The sequence below is a fragment of the Cyprinus carpio genome, chromosome B19, assembly GCF_018340385.1.
Source record: "Cyprinus carpio isolate SPL01 chromosome B19, ASM1834038v1, whole genome shotgun sequence".
Taxonomy (NCBI): Eukaryota; Metazoa; Chordata; class Actinopteri; order Cypriniformes; family Cyprinidae; genus Cyprinus; species Cyprinus carpio.
Genome location: NC_056615.1, coordinates 15250930 through 15265921, shown reverse-complemented (window position 1 = coordinate 15265921; position 14992 = coordinate 15250930). Strand labels below are relative to the sequence as shown.

General features: G+C 36.2%; 1 protein-coding gene across 1 annotated transcript; it reads right to left on the bottom strand.

The window, feature by feature from the left end:
* Nucleotides 1-423: 423 nt before the first annotated feature.
* On the bottom strand, nucleotides 424-12042 carry si:dkey-166k12.1 (solute carrier family 22 member 13). Its single transcript, XM_042744693.1, has 10 exons — nucleotides 10952-12042; nucleotides 10058-10161; nucleotides 9249-9403; nucleotides 7249-7417; nucleotides 6687-6801; nucleotides 6054-6157; nucleotides 3051-3262; nucleotides 2859-2967; nucleotides 2512-2712; nucleotides 424-1885 (listed from the first exon to the last, which is right to left on the bottom strand). The coding sequence occupies exons 1-10, from the start codon at nucleotides 11288-11290 to the stop codon at nucleotides 1783-1785; spliced, it is 1611 nt and encodes a 536-aa protein (XP_042600627.1). The 5' UTR covers nucleotides 11291-12042; the 3' UTR covers nucleotides 424-1782.
* Nucleotides 12043-14992: the final 2950 nt, after the last annotated feature.

Sequence of the window (14992 nt, the reverse complement as noted above, 5' to 3'; positions counted from 1 at the left end):
GCAGCAAAAGTAACACACACTCATACTTGTTCACAGACAATGGTCAGTAACTAGCAGGCCTATATAACGGTTTCATTAGACCCCAATTGATTCATTCTTATGTCCTCAACATTTTAAGACTGAGGGCTGTGGTACCCATCCCGTTTTCTTAATGGTAGCTCCACTTATGGTGCCCTCTTCTGTGAAAAAACATCTTTACATTTCATCAGGTTAAAAGACATCACAGTCACAGATATCCCAGACAGTTACAAAATAATGTCTTATGACAGAGTAAAAACATTTAGATCATGATAATCATGCAGTAATATATAAAAATGTTTTGGTTAAAAGTATAGTTAATCCAAATCTTAAAAAAATTCCATCGTTATTTACTCACCCTCTTGTTGTTCCAAACTTAAAATCAGACATTTAGAAGAATGTTGGTCAGTTAGTCATTAGAAGTTTGGTCGATGACCTGGTCATAGCTTTTTTCAGGCTTTTATGTGAATAATGACTTAACATTTTAGTCTGTTCCTCATTCATAATTTTACACATGGATTCAGAAGACTTGGAATACAGTACAGTGCTTTTATGGTATTCTGTAGGACAAAAGGGTTTAAAATGGCATGGGGGTGAGTAAATAATGATAGGTGTATATCCCTTTAAATTCTGCACCCCATCAGCATTTAGAACATTAGACAAATCACATTATAATAAAATAGAGTTAATTTCTATCAAACAATTGCATGCAGTTAAAGTACATAGTTAATGTCAGGATATAAAGGTAAAAACTAGATTGTGTCATTTGGCAGAGATTGAAGTTATCTATGAGTTTGTGATCATGGATCATAACAGCAATGTGTAGTGTATGTATCATTGGCTCAAGCAAAGTTGGCAACATACATATTAATCCCAGTCTACAATAAACCCAAAAAATTGTGTGTATGATGATGTTTTTTCTTCTTCTTCTTTTTCAATAAAGCAACAGAAAAATTAAATGCAGTCAAACAACCAACAAAACAGCACTAAACAAGATACTTTCCCATCTAGCTACTGAGCTAAGAAAATTCAGGATACTAACATGCTATTAAACAATTTCAACCAGGCATAATCTTTGGGAACTGTCATCTCAACCAAATCTAAATGCAACCCACTTTCCCCACATAAGATAAATCCAGTGTAATTCCCAAACATTGGATACGATATGTCAAGAACTACTTTACAAAGAAGGCACTGGTTCACTCTCCACTAGACCAAACACTCACAAATTTGCCTTTTAGTGAGTGCCAGCTGGTGATAGTGGGAGGTACATTCTCATTCTAGAGAGCATTTGATTGGACAAAAATCTGCGTAGTACAGGACCAGTCATTAATATTTTTGGTCCATTTGCCAGAAGAAAAAAAAAAAACACATTTTAAATGTAAATATCTGTTAAAAGTAAACTGAATGAAGTTAGTTCAGCTTACTAATTCACAAATGTTCCTTTATGTTTGTTTAGAGCATCTCTTTTTGTTTTGCATAAACATTTGATGCACAAATTGCATTGCTTTCAGACCCGGTCATCCATTTTTTAAACTTTACACTCAGGTTTTATTAAAACTGCTAATCCAGATGTAAATCAATCAAATACACAACCTACAACCATTTCAAAAAATGTATGAAACGTTCAAATATCTGTCAAAGTCACAAAAGAGGCATTTTTGTATCAAAACCTGACCCTTTTTCAAGTTTCACTGATCATCAGCAAGACTAATAATGTAAACACACTAGAATGAGACACTGCATAGAGTTTGTGTTATACATCTAACTGGACTCATCTGCTAAACACTGCAGTTCTTGTCCTTCTGTGTTGCTTGGCAATTGGCTGGTATGTACAGGAATTTGTCCGTCATATTTCAGAGCCGATCTAAAGGAGGAGAGAGGAGGATAAACAATTTGAGATGTGTTTTCAGGGTAGTCTCAGCCTCAGACGTCAAGCCCACGGACCGTTGGCTAAACGTCTGATGCATATGGGACACAAAAGTTGAATCATTTCAGGAGTGTCGAAGTCGTCATCGGATTGGTTGAATTCGACAGGATTTCCGCGAGACGTGTGTGTAGCATTCTTTAACTTTCCGCTTGGAAACAAAGATACCGTGGCGCCAAACCCCCTCATGAAAGAAGAAAGCCACGTGTTTACAACTGTGACGATGAGCGCTTATCAGGATCAACTAAATCCTGGATTTTCAAACGTATGTGAAATATTTCAAGTTTGTGGCATAGAATCTTTAAAATATGAGAGTTTTACACACCAGTCTGTTATTGTGGCGACATTTCCACGCCCCGAAACGTGACGTTGAACAAAACGTACTGTCATTGGTTGTTTGACATGTCGGTCAAATGGCCTCATGGGCGAGCCTTGGCCAAAGAAAGCTGCCATAGATTCCAGACCTTCAGTCTGAAGGTCTGGCAACACGAGACTATTTTCAAGGTAACAGGGTTTTAATTTTGCAGTAAACTATCCCTTTAATTGTATGTGGTGTTATTATTTACCTCTCTGTATCATGAATGCTGTCTGGTAGTGGTTGATTGGCAGTCTCAGGCAACGCTAGAGCGAGCACTGCAGCAAGCAGAGGGGTGGAGCCAAATATCACCATGGGCACAATAGGTGTGTGGCGTCCAAGCAGGTTTATTAGTGGTGCTAAAACTCCACCCATCCGTGCAAACATAGAAGAAACACCAATACCTGTTTGCCTGTAGATAAAAAAAGCCAAATAAGATATTATTTTCACACGTTTAATTATATGCTGAAATCAAGAATACAATCTTCTCACTCCCACCTGATTTTCAGGGACTTGCTAACAGATCATGGCTTTTGAGAAGGTTTTGTGTGTGAGTACCTGAGAACAGTCGGGAATAATTCTGCAGAATAAATATAGATGATGGCAAAAGATGCTGTAATTCCAAATTTCCCCACCATGGCCAAAGCAGTCCGAATATTTGCATTGTCTGAGAGAAAAACATTTTTAATAAGAAAATAATTAAAAAGACAAATTCTAGAAAAGTGCCTTTAGCCATGTTTGACTGGACACCTGCTGGAACAGTGAGAGTCAGCAGACATGCACCGCCTCCCACAGCAAGGAACACACTCAGTGGGATTCGTCGACTACAGGGCAGGAGAACCAACACCAGCGACCTTGCGGGAATTTCCACCAATCCAAACATGAACTGAGAGAGGTAAAGGTCTGCCCCGAGGTCTGACACACCCAGAGACAGACCATAATACACCAACACATTCACAAACCTGGAGAAACACAGAGACATTAAGTCAATTAAGGGACACCTTTATGTGTGTGTGAAGGGCATGACTACAAACACTTTGTTTTGGGGAGTAACTATAGTTACAATGTATGTTACAATGTAATTATTACAATGTATAGTTATGTAATGTAATTATGTAATTTAATTACAAAATAAGTGTAACTGTAATCAGTTACAGTTAATAAGAAAAAAAGTGTAATTAAATTACAGTTATTTATGAAAATGTTAATGATTACAGAGGGGGGTTAGATCTTGTTTTTTTTTTTTTTTCTTTTATGAAAATGTTTATGGATTGAATTGATTTCCTTCATAAATCACATTGACTGCTCTAAAATTTGGCATGTGTACGTTTTTTTGTTTTAGTGTAATGAATAGGACACATGCTTATTCGATAACTGTTTTATTTCCTATTTGGGTTTATGTATATGCTTTATTTTTTTAAGATTAACTGTTTTTTCCAAGCCATTATTAGATGCCAATGTTTCCTGTCATAACTTTGATTTAAAAAACTGTATCATAGATTAACTATTTAGCTACTAATAGTAGCTAACAGCATACTAAACTATTTCTTGTTATGGTTTTAAATCTCTATTTGCAGGGCAGACCTCCTAGGTTAAGCAAGGCATATCTCCAGAGACATAAAAAAGATGGGGGTCTTGCGCTGCCTAATTTTTTGATTTATTACTGGATTTATTTATTATTGGTGTTGGTTAGAAGCACAGTCGTGCTCTTCACTTTCTGCCTTGGTATGTGTTCCTTTATCCAGTCACCCCTCAAATTTCACTACAAATCCAGTAGTATGCACTTCTCTTAGGATCTGGAGGTAATTCAGACAACAATTTAAACTTGCTGCTGCTTCTCTTTATGGTCCCATTTGCAAGAATCATTTCTTTCTTTCTTCAACCTTAGATTTAGTTTTCACAACTTTTTCTGATCTTGCAGAAAAATTCAGTATACCACAGTCTAACTTGTTTTGTTTTTTTCAACTTTGTTCATTCTCATTTTCCTTCTTTTCCAGACTCGCCTGAACCTTCTTTATATGAGAAGTGTTTAATACAGAAACAGAGGTCTATATTCTTTTTATACAATTTAATTCTTCTCTATGTTTTGCCTTCATCCTCTTGTTTTAAACATCATTGGGAAGAAGAACTCGGATGTAGTTTGGATTTGGAATGGTGGGAATTAGCTGCTGGCAGGGTTAACTCTTCTTCATCCTGTGCCAGACTGAGTCTGATTCAATTTAACGTTTTTCATAGAATTCATTTTTAAAAAACCTCAAATTAAGTAAGCTATTTCCGGGTGTGGATGCCACTTGCAATGGGTGTTCTCTGGCTCCTGCTGGTCATACCCTTATGTTTTTTCTTGTTCTAAGCTGGAAGATTTGTGGTATTCCTTTTTTGATACTTTTTCTAAAGTTTTCAATATTTCCCTTGAACCATGCCCTCTGATTGCTATTTTTGGTGTCCCATGGTTTTGAATAAACCTGTACTCTAGTTCCTCTACTTCATTTTGTCAAAAATACGCCACTTATCTTTGTTGATTTGTAATATATATTTGTAATTATTCTATGGAGTAATTTGTTTATTCCTCTGTTTCATTCAAATGTGTATAACTGTCTTTTTATTTAATTTTTTTTTCTTTCTGAAAATGTACTTAAGTTTTATTCTCCTCTTTGGGGTGGGGGGGGGTTTAGGGCTCACTGAGGGTTGTTCATGTTTGTGTCCACCCTAAGTAGTTGTTAACAGAAAAAAAGGAACATATAGATTCATTAATATTTTTGTTTTCTATGTATATTCCAATAAAGAAAAAAAAAACAATTTAACCTTTAAAATTAAATTATTATAATCTTAATTCAAGTAATGAAGGATTTCAAAAGTGACAGTAATCAGTGTTGAGTACTAATGTAAGGTTAACCCTGCCTGGTTTACATAATAAAAATAATAACCAGTTGAAAACATTAGAAATTTAGAAAGTAATCAAATGTAATGTTACATTACTTTAATAAAGTAATTGAAATAGTTACACTACTTATTACATTTTATATAGGGTCATTTGTAATCTGTAACCTATTACATTTCCAAAGTAAGCTCCCCAACACTGCAAACACTGAATACTGTACTGCACACAGTCGAGTTTGTGGGTGCCTCTTCAACTAGAGGAGCATTTGGAACCCTGTGGATTTTTAGAATACAAAACACTTTTAACCTCGCTGACTGGAGACATCTGTCATAGTTTGTTTTTTAAATGAAAATCATGAATTCCCACCACAGTGTCATTTCAATCACATGTATTGCGTTTTCATAAGATTTTTTAGCTTTATTAATTTTTTTAATAAAATGGCAGGTTCCTCTGTCTTGCTAAAGCAAATTTCATGACTAGCATTTCATGTAGCCTAAACATATACTATTTTCGTACATTTTTGCAGAATTTAATAAAATTAGAGCTTGACTGGAAATGACACACAACAAAAATATTCTGTTTATGGGGTGATATTTACTTTGATTAATATTAGTGTTAAGCTGGATTTTCATGTTATGGGACCATGGTAAAACATTAACATAATAGCCATTTGAAATGTAGCAAGAATAAAAGATAAAGGCATAATCAAATGTGACTTTCACATAGCAAAAAGCACAAAGTTAAAATCTCTTAGTTTTAATGAAAATATTTCACTCTTTTTGGCTTTTTTCTCAAACAAAAGTGATACATAAAATGGTCTGAAATTGAAGAAAAATAAATATACATATCTATACAGCTACTACTTGTAATCTCACCAGATATAGAAGAGTATGAGCGCTCTCTTCCTCATCTGGGGAGTTCGGAGCAGGTCAACAGCTGAATACTGACTCCGTCCTTGTGGACCCTCATATCGCTCCACCTGTGATAGCAAAAATGACACTTTAATACTTTGGAACAAATGTTATGAAACATCCTGTTTTTGAATGATTTCTGAAGGATTGTGTGACACTGAAGCCTGCTGTATGCAAGTAACATTCAGCTTTGCCATTTACAATATATTTAAATAGAAAACAGTTGTTTTAAACTGTAAATTGCACAGTACCCTTTTTACTGTATTTTTGATCAAATAAATGCATCCTGTTTTCAAGTTCAAGTTACCCAAATACATTCATAACAATGGGAGAAACCTTGCTAAATGCACTCATTGAACTGATGATGTGAAAGTCATCTACTTGTTGCCCTGGTGATGAAGTGAAGCTTCAGACTATCACTTCTTAAAGACTAAAAACAAAGGGCCCTTGGTTGCCCAGGGTGGGGGATGGTGTTGTCATGGTGATGCTAACAGAGCTATTAGAGAGTTTATGGGATTTGAAGATTGCGCCAAAGGCGTGACGACAAAAAGGCAAAAAAGAGAGCAGAGAGAGTGAAGGGGTCCAAATTTTTGATACCTGAACAGTGGGAGGTAAGGTGCGACCATTGACCATAGCTGCCTTACGCAGAAGATCAATCGCCTCTTCATTTCGGTTATTCACCAAAAGCCAACGGGCCGAATGTGGAAGAACCCTGAGAAAAACGAGGAGAGAAGGATGAAAGGAGATTTATGCTGTCAGACTGATAAAGGCAGAGGAAGGGAGGAAGTCAAATAGCAAGAGTGAATGAAAAAGAGAATTGAGTGGTGCTTTTTATCTACTCTTTTACAAGGCCTGATTGTATAAGGTAGGATACACTGAAAATTATACCATCAGTGCTTTTTATAGTAATTATTTACAAATGTACATTTATATAAGATCTTAAAATGTTTGTTTATCTTACAGAAAACAGTTGTTTTAAATTGCAACATTTCACAATATTAATGTACTTTTTCAGAATTTTTGATCAAATGCATGCAGCACTGAAGCATTAGAGATGGCTTTCAAAAACAGTCAAAACTCTTATCGACCACAAAAACTACTAAACTCCACTACTCGAAATTTATGTGTTAACTCAATATACACTTTTGTGTTGTCTCACCATATATAGAATATGAAGAGAAATCCTGGTGCAGAGATTGCCAGCTGCAGATTTCTCCAGTCTCTGATGAGATAAGCCACACCTGCCAGCAGCATGTAGCCAAAACCGAAGAAGTAGTCGGTGAAGATGCCGGCCAGCATCCGTCTCTGTGTGCAGGTCCACTCTGTGCCTGTGCAGGAGGGGTGAGGGGAGGTTAAGTGTTCGGGGGTGGTTAGGTTTGGGGTTTAAGGGTTTAACCTAGGGTATTTAGGTCCGTGGTAATGAAGAAAAGTGTGTTTGTATGAATATGTCAATGGAACTGTGTGAGTGCTGGGGGACACTTGAAGGGTTCCGGTTGAGTACTGGTAGAAATGTACTCAACCGAAACTGGTTTTATATGCATGTTGGTATATGAGGTTTTGCAGTAAATCAGAAAAAACTCCAGAACATAATAATGAGGATAATATTGAGGTCAGTCATACTCTCCTCCTATGGTACAGCCCACCTGCTACAAGTCAGGGCATGTCTGAACTTGTCTTGACTTGTCTAGTAAAGGCATTGGGATATAATATCACATTCCTATATTAACTGACAGGAATATTTGGGGTTTTCGGACAGTCACACTGTCAGTCACAAAAAATCGTAAATGTTTCTAAAATGTAAGACATTAAGTATGCAGATGAGCAGAAGTTCAGTATGCAAGTTTTACTTCAAATATCATGTAGATGATTTTTTTTATCCAGCATGGCTTTTAAAGGTGTGGTTGATTGCGATTTCACTTTTTTTACGTTAGTTAGTGTGTAATGTTGCTGTCTGAGTATAAACAATATCTGCAAAGTTACAATGCTGATAGTTCAATGCAAACGGAGATATCATCTTTTAAAATTATGGCAGTTTAATATCTAAAAACACGGCTCGTAGGGACTACAGCAAGTTACTTCCCAGGTTTGTGCAACATGCAACAAAGGGGGCGAGACCATGCTGCATTGCTTTAGTGTTGCTGCCATGCCGTAAGAGTTGTTGCCAAGCTCTCAAAACTAGGGGTGCATGAAAAAATCTTTTTTTTTATTATTCTAATTTTTTTATAATTTTCAAAATCAGTGTTCCAAAGCAGCGGTTCTTAATCCTGTTCCTCGCATCCCCTGCTCTGCATCTCTGTCTGTCTCATTCAGATCATCAGCTCACCAGCTGAGCTCCAGCAATGAACTGTTTCAATTATACACTTTATGTGTATAGACAGATATTTTTATTTTAAAGCAATATTGACGACGCCATTATTTACAATACAACACTGGAGCACATGTCGCTGAGATGAGGGGCGTAACTTTTAGACATGCATTAGGTGGTTTAGCGAATCACAACACACTGGGCCAGCTAACCAATCTGAGCCCATCGTGTATTTCTGAGGGAGGGGCTTCATAAAAACAGGAAATCATTGGAGCGTTCAAAAGAGAAGGGACAGAGCAGTGTAGAATAAAGATAAATTATGTGAAAATAATGTGTTTTCGTAAAAACTAAGCATTAACACATTAGACTGCACCCCATAAAAACAATCAAGCCTAGAAAAAAAACAGTCAACCACCCCTTTAAAAAAATTCACCTCTAACCTGAGATTAAGTGTCTTGCTCAAGGGAACAATAACACTTAAACAGAAGAGGGGTCAGAGGTCAGGTGTAACCTTTAGTAGAAGCACAGATCCTCAATTATGCCAGTTAATGTTCAACTCACATTCTATTATTAGTAAAAGTCTATAATTATGTCAAGAAACATGCATGATCAGTGATAACTAATAAAATAGATTATGTTAATTAAGCTGATGGTTAAGGGATGGTTTCAAGTTCCAGTGACTTCCATAGTGTGGACAAAAAAAACTACGGACATCAATGTGACCTGAAACTGTTTGGTTAGCAACATTCTTCAAAATATCTTGTTTTATGTTCCACAGAAGAAAAAAGTGGAACTATATGAGTAAGTAAGTAAGTGATTAGTATTTTTGAGTACTTTAGGACTCCAAGTCTCACCTAGAACAAACGCATTGATTATCACGCCCGACACAGTCATTCCTATGATGAAGCGCAGGGTGACATAAACAGGGAAGTTTGGAGCGAAGGCAGCAGCCACACCAAACACTGTCTGAAGGGCTAAAGACAAGAGCATGGCAAACCTCCTCCCATACCTTACAGAGAGAGAGAAAAAGAATGAGAAAGATTTGATGAGAAATGCTGGTGAATGGACAGGTATTTTTCTTTTTATTATAATCATAAAATAGAGGCTAAAAGTTATATAAAGTGGATAAGTAACTCTGGTACTTACGTTGTAATAAAATCTCAAAAATATGATGCCAGTTAAATTTAACAAGCAAATGTTTATTTTTAGTGTTATTTTAGCATTTTAATATTAGAGTATTTACTATTATAATACTGTTAGCTGTATGTTAATATAGCAACACTTAGAAGATTTTAAGACAAACTGGGGCCCCTCTGGAAATTTGCCGAGGTCCCCTATTGGGCCCCAGCCCCCGATTGAACAACAATGATTTATAGTACATACAAAGTATATAGACCACTAAATTGGAAACAGTGAAATGTATTAACTCTCTGTTAATGCATAAATAGCTCTAGGCAATGCGCATTTGACATTAAAAAGGTATTAAGCATATAGTGTGGGCATTTAAAGCATAAAGCGTTGAATGGTGAAGCAGGACAAAGAAAGAGAGATAGAGAGCAATGAGCAGGGTATGACCACTAGTTTCCCCCAGGATGTTTAGGGTGAACAAAACACACATGTGAAGCATGATGATGCAAATGTGTGTGAGAGTGTGTGTATATACCTGTCTGCCATAGCTCCAAACACGACAGCTCCTACAAGCAACCCCAGCATATAGATAGAGGAGCCCAGACTGCTTAGACCTGCCTTGTCACACACCAGATCCCACTGCACAAATACATACACAAAACCCTAGTATCAGTGGATAAAAATCATTACCGGCATATTAATTTATTTATTTTGAACTTTTTTTCTTCCTTGCAAATCTTATATTTATATATTACCAATCAAACGTTTATAGGATTTATAAGTCCCTTATGCTCACCAAGGATGCATTTGTTTAATCAAAAATACATTAAAAATAGTAATATAATTAAATATTATAAAAATTTAAAATAACTGATTTCTATTTCTATTAATTTTTTTTAAAACGTATTCTCACAATGGCAAAGCTAAATTTTCCTCAGCAGCACATAATCCTTCAGAAATCTGCAGATTTGGTGCTCAATAAACATTTCTTATCATTACTATCAAACATGAAAGATTTTACTGCTTAATAGTTTTCTGGAAACCTTTATACATTTTTTGTACAGGATTCTTTGATGAATAAAAAAAGAATAGCATTATTTGAAATAGAAAACTTTTATAACAATACCTGTTTTTTTTGTGTTTTTTTTTTTTTTTTTTGTCACTGTTACTCAATTTATCAATTTAAATGCATCCTTGCTTAATAAAAGTATAAATTTCTTACGGGGGAAAAATCTTAGTGACCCCAACCTTTTGAACAGTTGAGTATAGCTTATATTTAGATTGTGTAACATTATAAATGATATATTTTATTTTATGATATGTAATTATTTAATAGCCTACTCTTGTTAGGTCCAATTAAATTTCGTTGTACCCATTTTAGAAAAAAAAAGACATTTAATTATTCTGAAGACCACAGACCCGCGTTTACCTCAGTGACGGTGGTTCTCTGGAAGATCTCGTGGCTGTACACCCATCCTGTCTCACAAGTAGAGTGTGTACTGTAGTTCTTTCCTGAAACTGTTGTGCACGAGTCCGCATGTCCTGGCAGAAGGGAGATGCTCAGATTCACATTTGAAAGGTTTCCGACAGTAAGGGACGCGTTCTCCATCCCTGAACCCCAACAATGGTGCGGTGGCGTGGCGCCTGTGAAGACGCTCGCCATCATGTGGAATGCGAGAAAGATCTGCGGTAGACATATCCACACATACAGAAGCTTCTGGTATCTCCCAAAGCCACCGATTGTGGCCAGCACCTGATCGAAATTCATTTCCAACCTTGGAAAAACAAGTCTCGAGAGTCTTCACACCTCCATCGAACTACAGTGAGCAAGTGTACAGTGACGATCAAAATTAATGTTGATTTCTGAATATATGCCAGAAATAAATTTTCAATCCATCAAGTGTTTTATATCCTGAAGAAAGCGCACGGAGATCAATAACAAATGTTTACGCAGCACGTGCCATTGTGTTGTTGTTATCGTTGTTGGTCTACAACAGCATCTTTGCATCTTATGCTTGTATTTGTGGGTGAAAAAGACGCTCAAACAAATCCTGATCAAGAAACAAAGAAAAAAGGACAATTAAAAGCCAAAGAATGTCAAAGTGAGTTGATGTCCACTTTAAAGGCGCCTATATTTCCACGCATCGCGACAGATCTGGTTTGACTGTACGGTTTCGCGCTCCGCTTGTTACAAAAGCGTGAAACAACGAGAAAGGCTGGAGCAGAAGAACCACGTCGTCTGGAATGGATCGAGAACTGCTGCGTGGCGTCCAATCTCTGGACCAGCAATCATGAAGAATATAAAGGAAAATAAAAAGCGAACTTTAGTGTTCCCCCCGCTGTTGTCTGGAGTGAAGTGACTGATTAGTTTGGAGTTTTGCATTAAACCCGCGGCTGGTGAAGTGCTGGTCTAAATGGGACGCGCGGCGCGCATAATGAGACTGTAGATCAAAGCTCTCTGTAAATTAGTCCCACGCGACACACTCCTGCACCTTACACGGGAAAAACAACCTCCGGCTGAAAACTAGAAATGAGATATGGTGACTTGGAGAAACACAAGCGTGCCTTCAGACAGAAACAAGTAGGCTTTTCATTTCAAACGCCAGATAGGAATTACAACCTTTAAATTAAATAAAAAAACAGAAGAAAAAAAAGCTGCAACAGAACAACAAAAGAAAAATTAACAGTGAACATCATATAATGGACATGCTGCTTACAGACATTATTCATATGTCTTAAATGAATAGCATCTTTTCTGCATTAAAAAAAATGTAGGTTACTAAATAGTAATAAATATATTACTAATCAAAAATTAAGTTTTGATATATTTACAGTAGGAAATTTACAAACTATCTCCATCAACATATTATATATTTGTTGATATTTACTTATTATCCTAATGATTTATGGTGTGAAAGAAAAATTTACAATTTTGACCCATACAATGTATTGTTTGCTATTGCTACAAATATACCCGTAGGCCTACTTATGACTGGTTTTATGGTCCAGGGTCACATATCAGTAAGGAGTGGTGATAAAAATGCAGTACTAAAAGCAATTGCTTACTACCATCAATAGAAAGTTAATAGGCTTTAATACAAACTATTCACCGTGACACAGGGTGGCAGAAATGCTGGACAGATATCAACATTTACATTGTAGCAATATAAGGTATTGTTCTGTACATGTTCATGTAACCGTGTGAAAGAAATGTAAGATGCAAGAGGGTTGTAGAAATTAAGTGAAGCAACATTCATCAGTTGTGAGGTAGGTAAGTTTATTTATATAGCACATTTCATACACAATTGTAATTCAAAGTGCTTTTTAAACATAAAAGAAAATAAAATAATAATACAAAAATAATCACAACAATAAAACAAGGAATTAAATAACTTTGAAAATTATTTAAAATTGATTTAAGAGGTTTAAAATGAGTTTAAAACAGTTTAGAATAGAAAATTATTATACATAAAATATAGTGCAATCAGTTCGGACATTGCACAGTGCTCATTCAATAAATGCACAGCTAAACAGATGAGTTTTGAGTCTGCATTTAAAAGTGACTATTTTTTAGCACATCTGATCTCTTCTGGAAGCTGATTCCAACTGCGTGCAACATAATAACTAAAAGCAGACTCCCCTTGTTTTGTGTGAATCCTTGGTATTTCTAACTGACTCGATCCTAATGATCTGAGTGCTCTGTTAGGTTTATATTCAGTGAACATATCTGCTATGTATTTAGGTCCTAGGCCATTGAGTGGTTTATAAACGAGTAAAAGTACTTTAAAATCAATCCTAAATGTAACTGGAAGCCAGTGTAAGGATCTGAGGACTGGTGTGATATGATCAGATTTTCTGTTTATTTTGGGAATTCTGGCAGCAGCGTTCTGGATGAGCTGCAGCTGTCTAATGGTCTTGTTGGGAAGGCCAGTGAGGAGACCATTACAATAGTCCACCCGTGCTGGTGATAAAGGCATGAACAAGTTTCTCCAAGTCTTGACTGGAAACAAAACATCTTATTCTTGCAATGTTTTTTAGATGATAGTATGCTGACTTAGTTACTGCTTTGACATGACTACTGAAACTAAGGTCTGTCTCCAGAGTCACACCAAGATTCTTGACTTGATTTTTAGTTGTTGGACCCTTAGAGTCAAGGTATGCATTCACCTTGAAAACTTCATCTTTGTTTCCAAATGCAATGACTTCAGTTTTTTCCTTGTTTAACTGAAGAAAGTTCTGGCACATCCAACTGTTAATTTCATCAATGCATTGGCAGAGGGAGTCAATGGGGCTGTAGTCATTTGGTGATAAGGCTAGGTAAATCTGTGTATCATCAGCATAGCTGTGATAGGTCATTCGGTTCTTTCTCATTATTTGACTTAGTGGGAGCTTATACAGGCTAAACAAGAGCGGTGCAAGAATTGAGCCTTGTGGGACTCTGCATGTTATGGGCGTTATGCTCTCCTATACTCACATAATAACCTCTCCCTTCTAAGTATGACCTGAACCATTTGATTACCATCCCACACTCCCAGAAATAAAGGTACAAAACCTGTCACTGGGGTGGTACCTTTTCAAAAGGTACATTTTTGTAGAAGTATGTTATGATTGAAAGTGTCAAACACAGCACTGAGATCTAGTAGGACCAGCACTGATAATTTGCCAGATTCAGAATTTAAGCGAATATCATTTATTATCATTTATTATATTAATGAGCGCTAAAATGTGCTGTGATGCGGTCGGAAACCAGATTGAAAATTATCCAGGTATCCATTTGAGTTTAAGTATTTGTTCAGCTGATTAAAGGCTACCTTTTCAATAATCTTGTCTAGGCAACCTTCTGACATCTGTTATTTCCACAGCAACACACTATGGATCACACACTTCCTGTTCTTATATTTAATTTTAATGAGTACTAATACAGTGAAACTGCAACCAAAGTAATATTTTGTAATATTATTTAAATTAATCTATAAAATAAAAGGGGGTTTGATTTAGGGGTCCATATTCACATGCAATGTCAACATTTTAGGCTCAAAGTGTATAAAATTATCATCATTATCTATTATGAGGTGGCTGATTAACAAAATAAAATGTAAAGCATCTGTATCCAGTTAACTTTTATTTGTTAGTCTTGCCAATAACTCCCAAGGTTCAATGCAGTGTTTATTCAGCTGCTAAAACAAATGGCCTTCACTTTCTGATGTGAATGGAATTTAGCATCCTGGTGGGCTTGTTTCTTGAGCAGGATTTTACTATTTACATGCTGTGAGGCACGGAAGGTTTCAGGCACCCCATGAACAGAAAGGCCTAAAGTTAAAGGGGTCATATGATGCTGCTAAAAAGAACATTATGTTGTGTATTTGGTGAAATGCAATGTGTTTATGCGGTTTAAGGTTAAAAAAACACATTATTTTCCACGTACTGTACATTATTGTTGCTCTTCTATGCTCCACCTTTCTGAAACGTG

Bases quoted from the DNA above. Each gene is read 5' to 3' on its own strand.
- si:dkey-166k12.1 (XM_042744693.1), bottom strand. From the start codon at position 11,290: ATGAATTTCGATCAGGTGCTGGCCACAATCGGTGGCTTTGGGAGATAC. The intron at 3,263-6,053 runs GTGAGATTACAA...GTGTTTCTCCAG, and splicing joins CTCATACTCTTCTATATCTG to GTTTGTGAATGTGTTGGTGT. The intron at 2,968-3,050 runs GTGTCCAGTCAA...TTTTTCTCTCAG, and splicing joins GACTCTCACTGTTCCAGCAG to ACAATGCAAATATTCGGACT.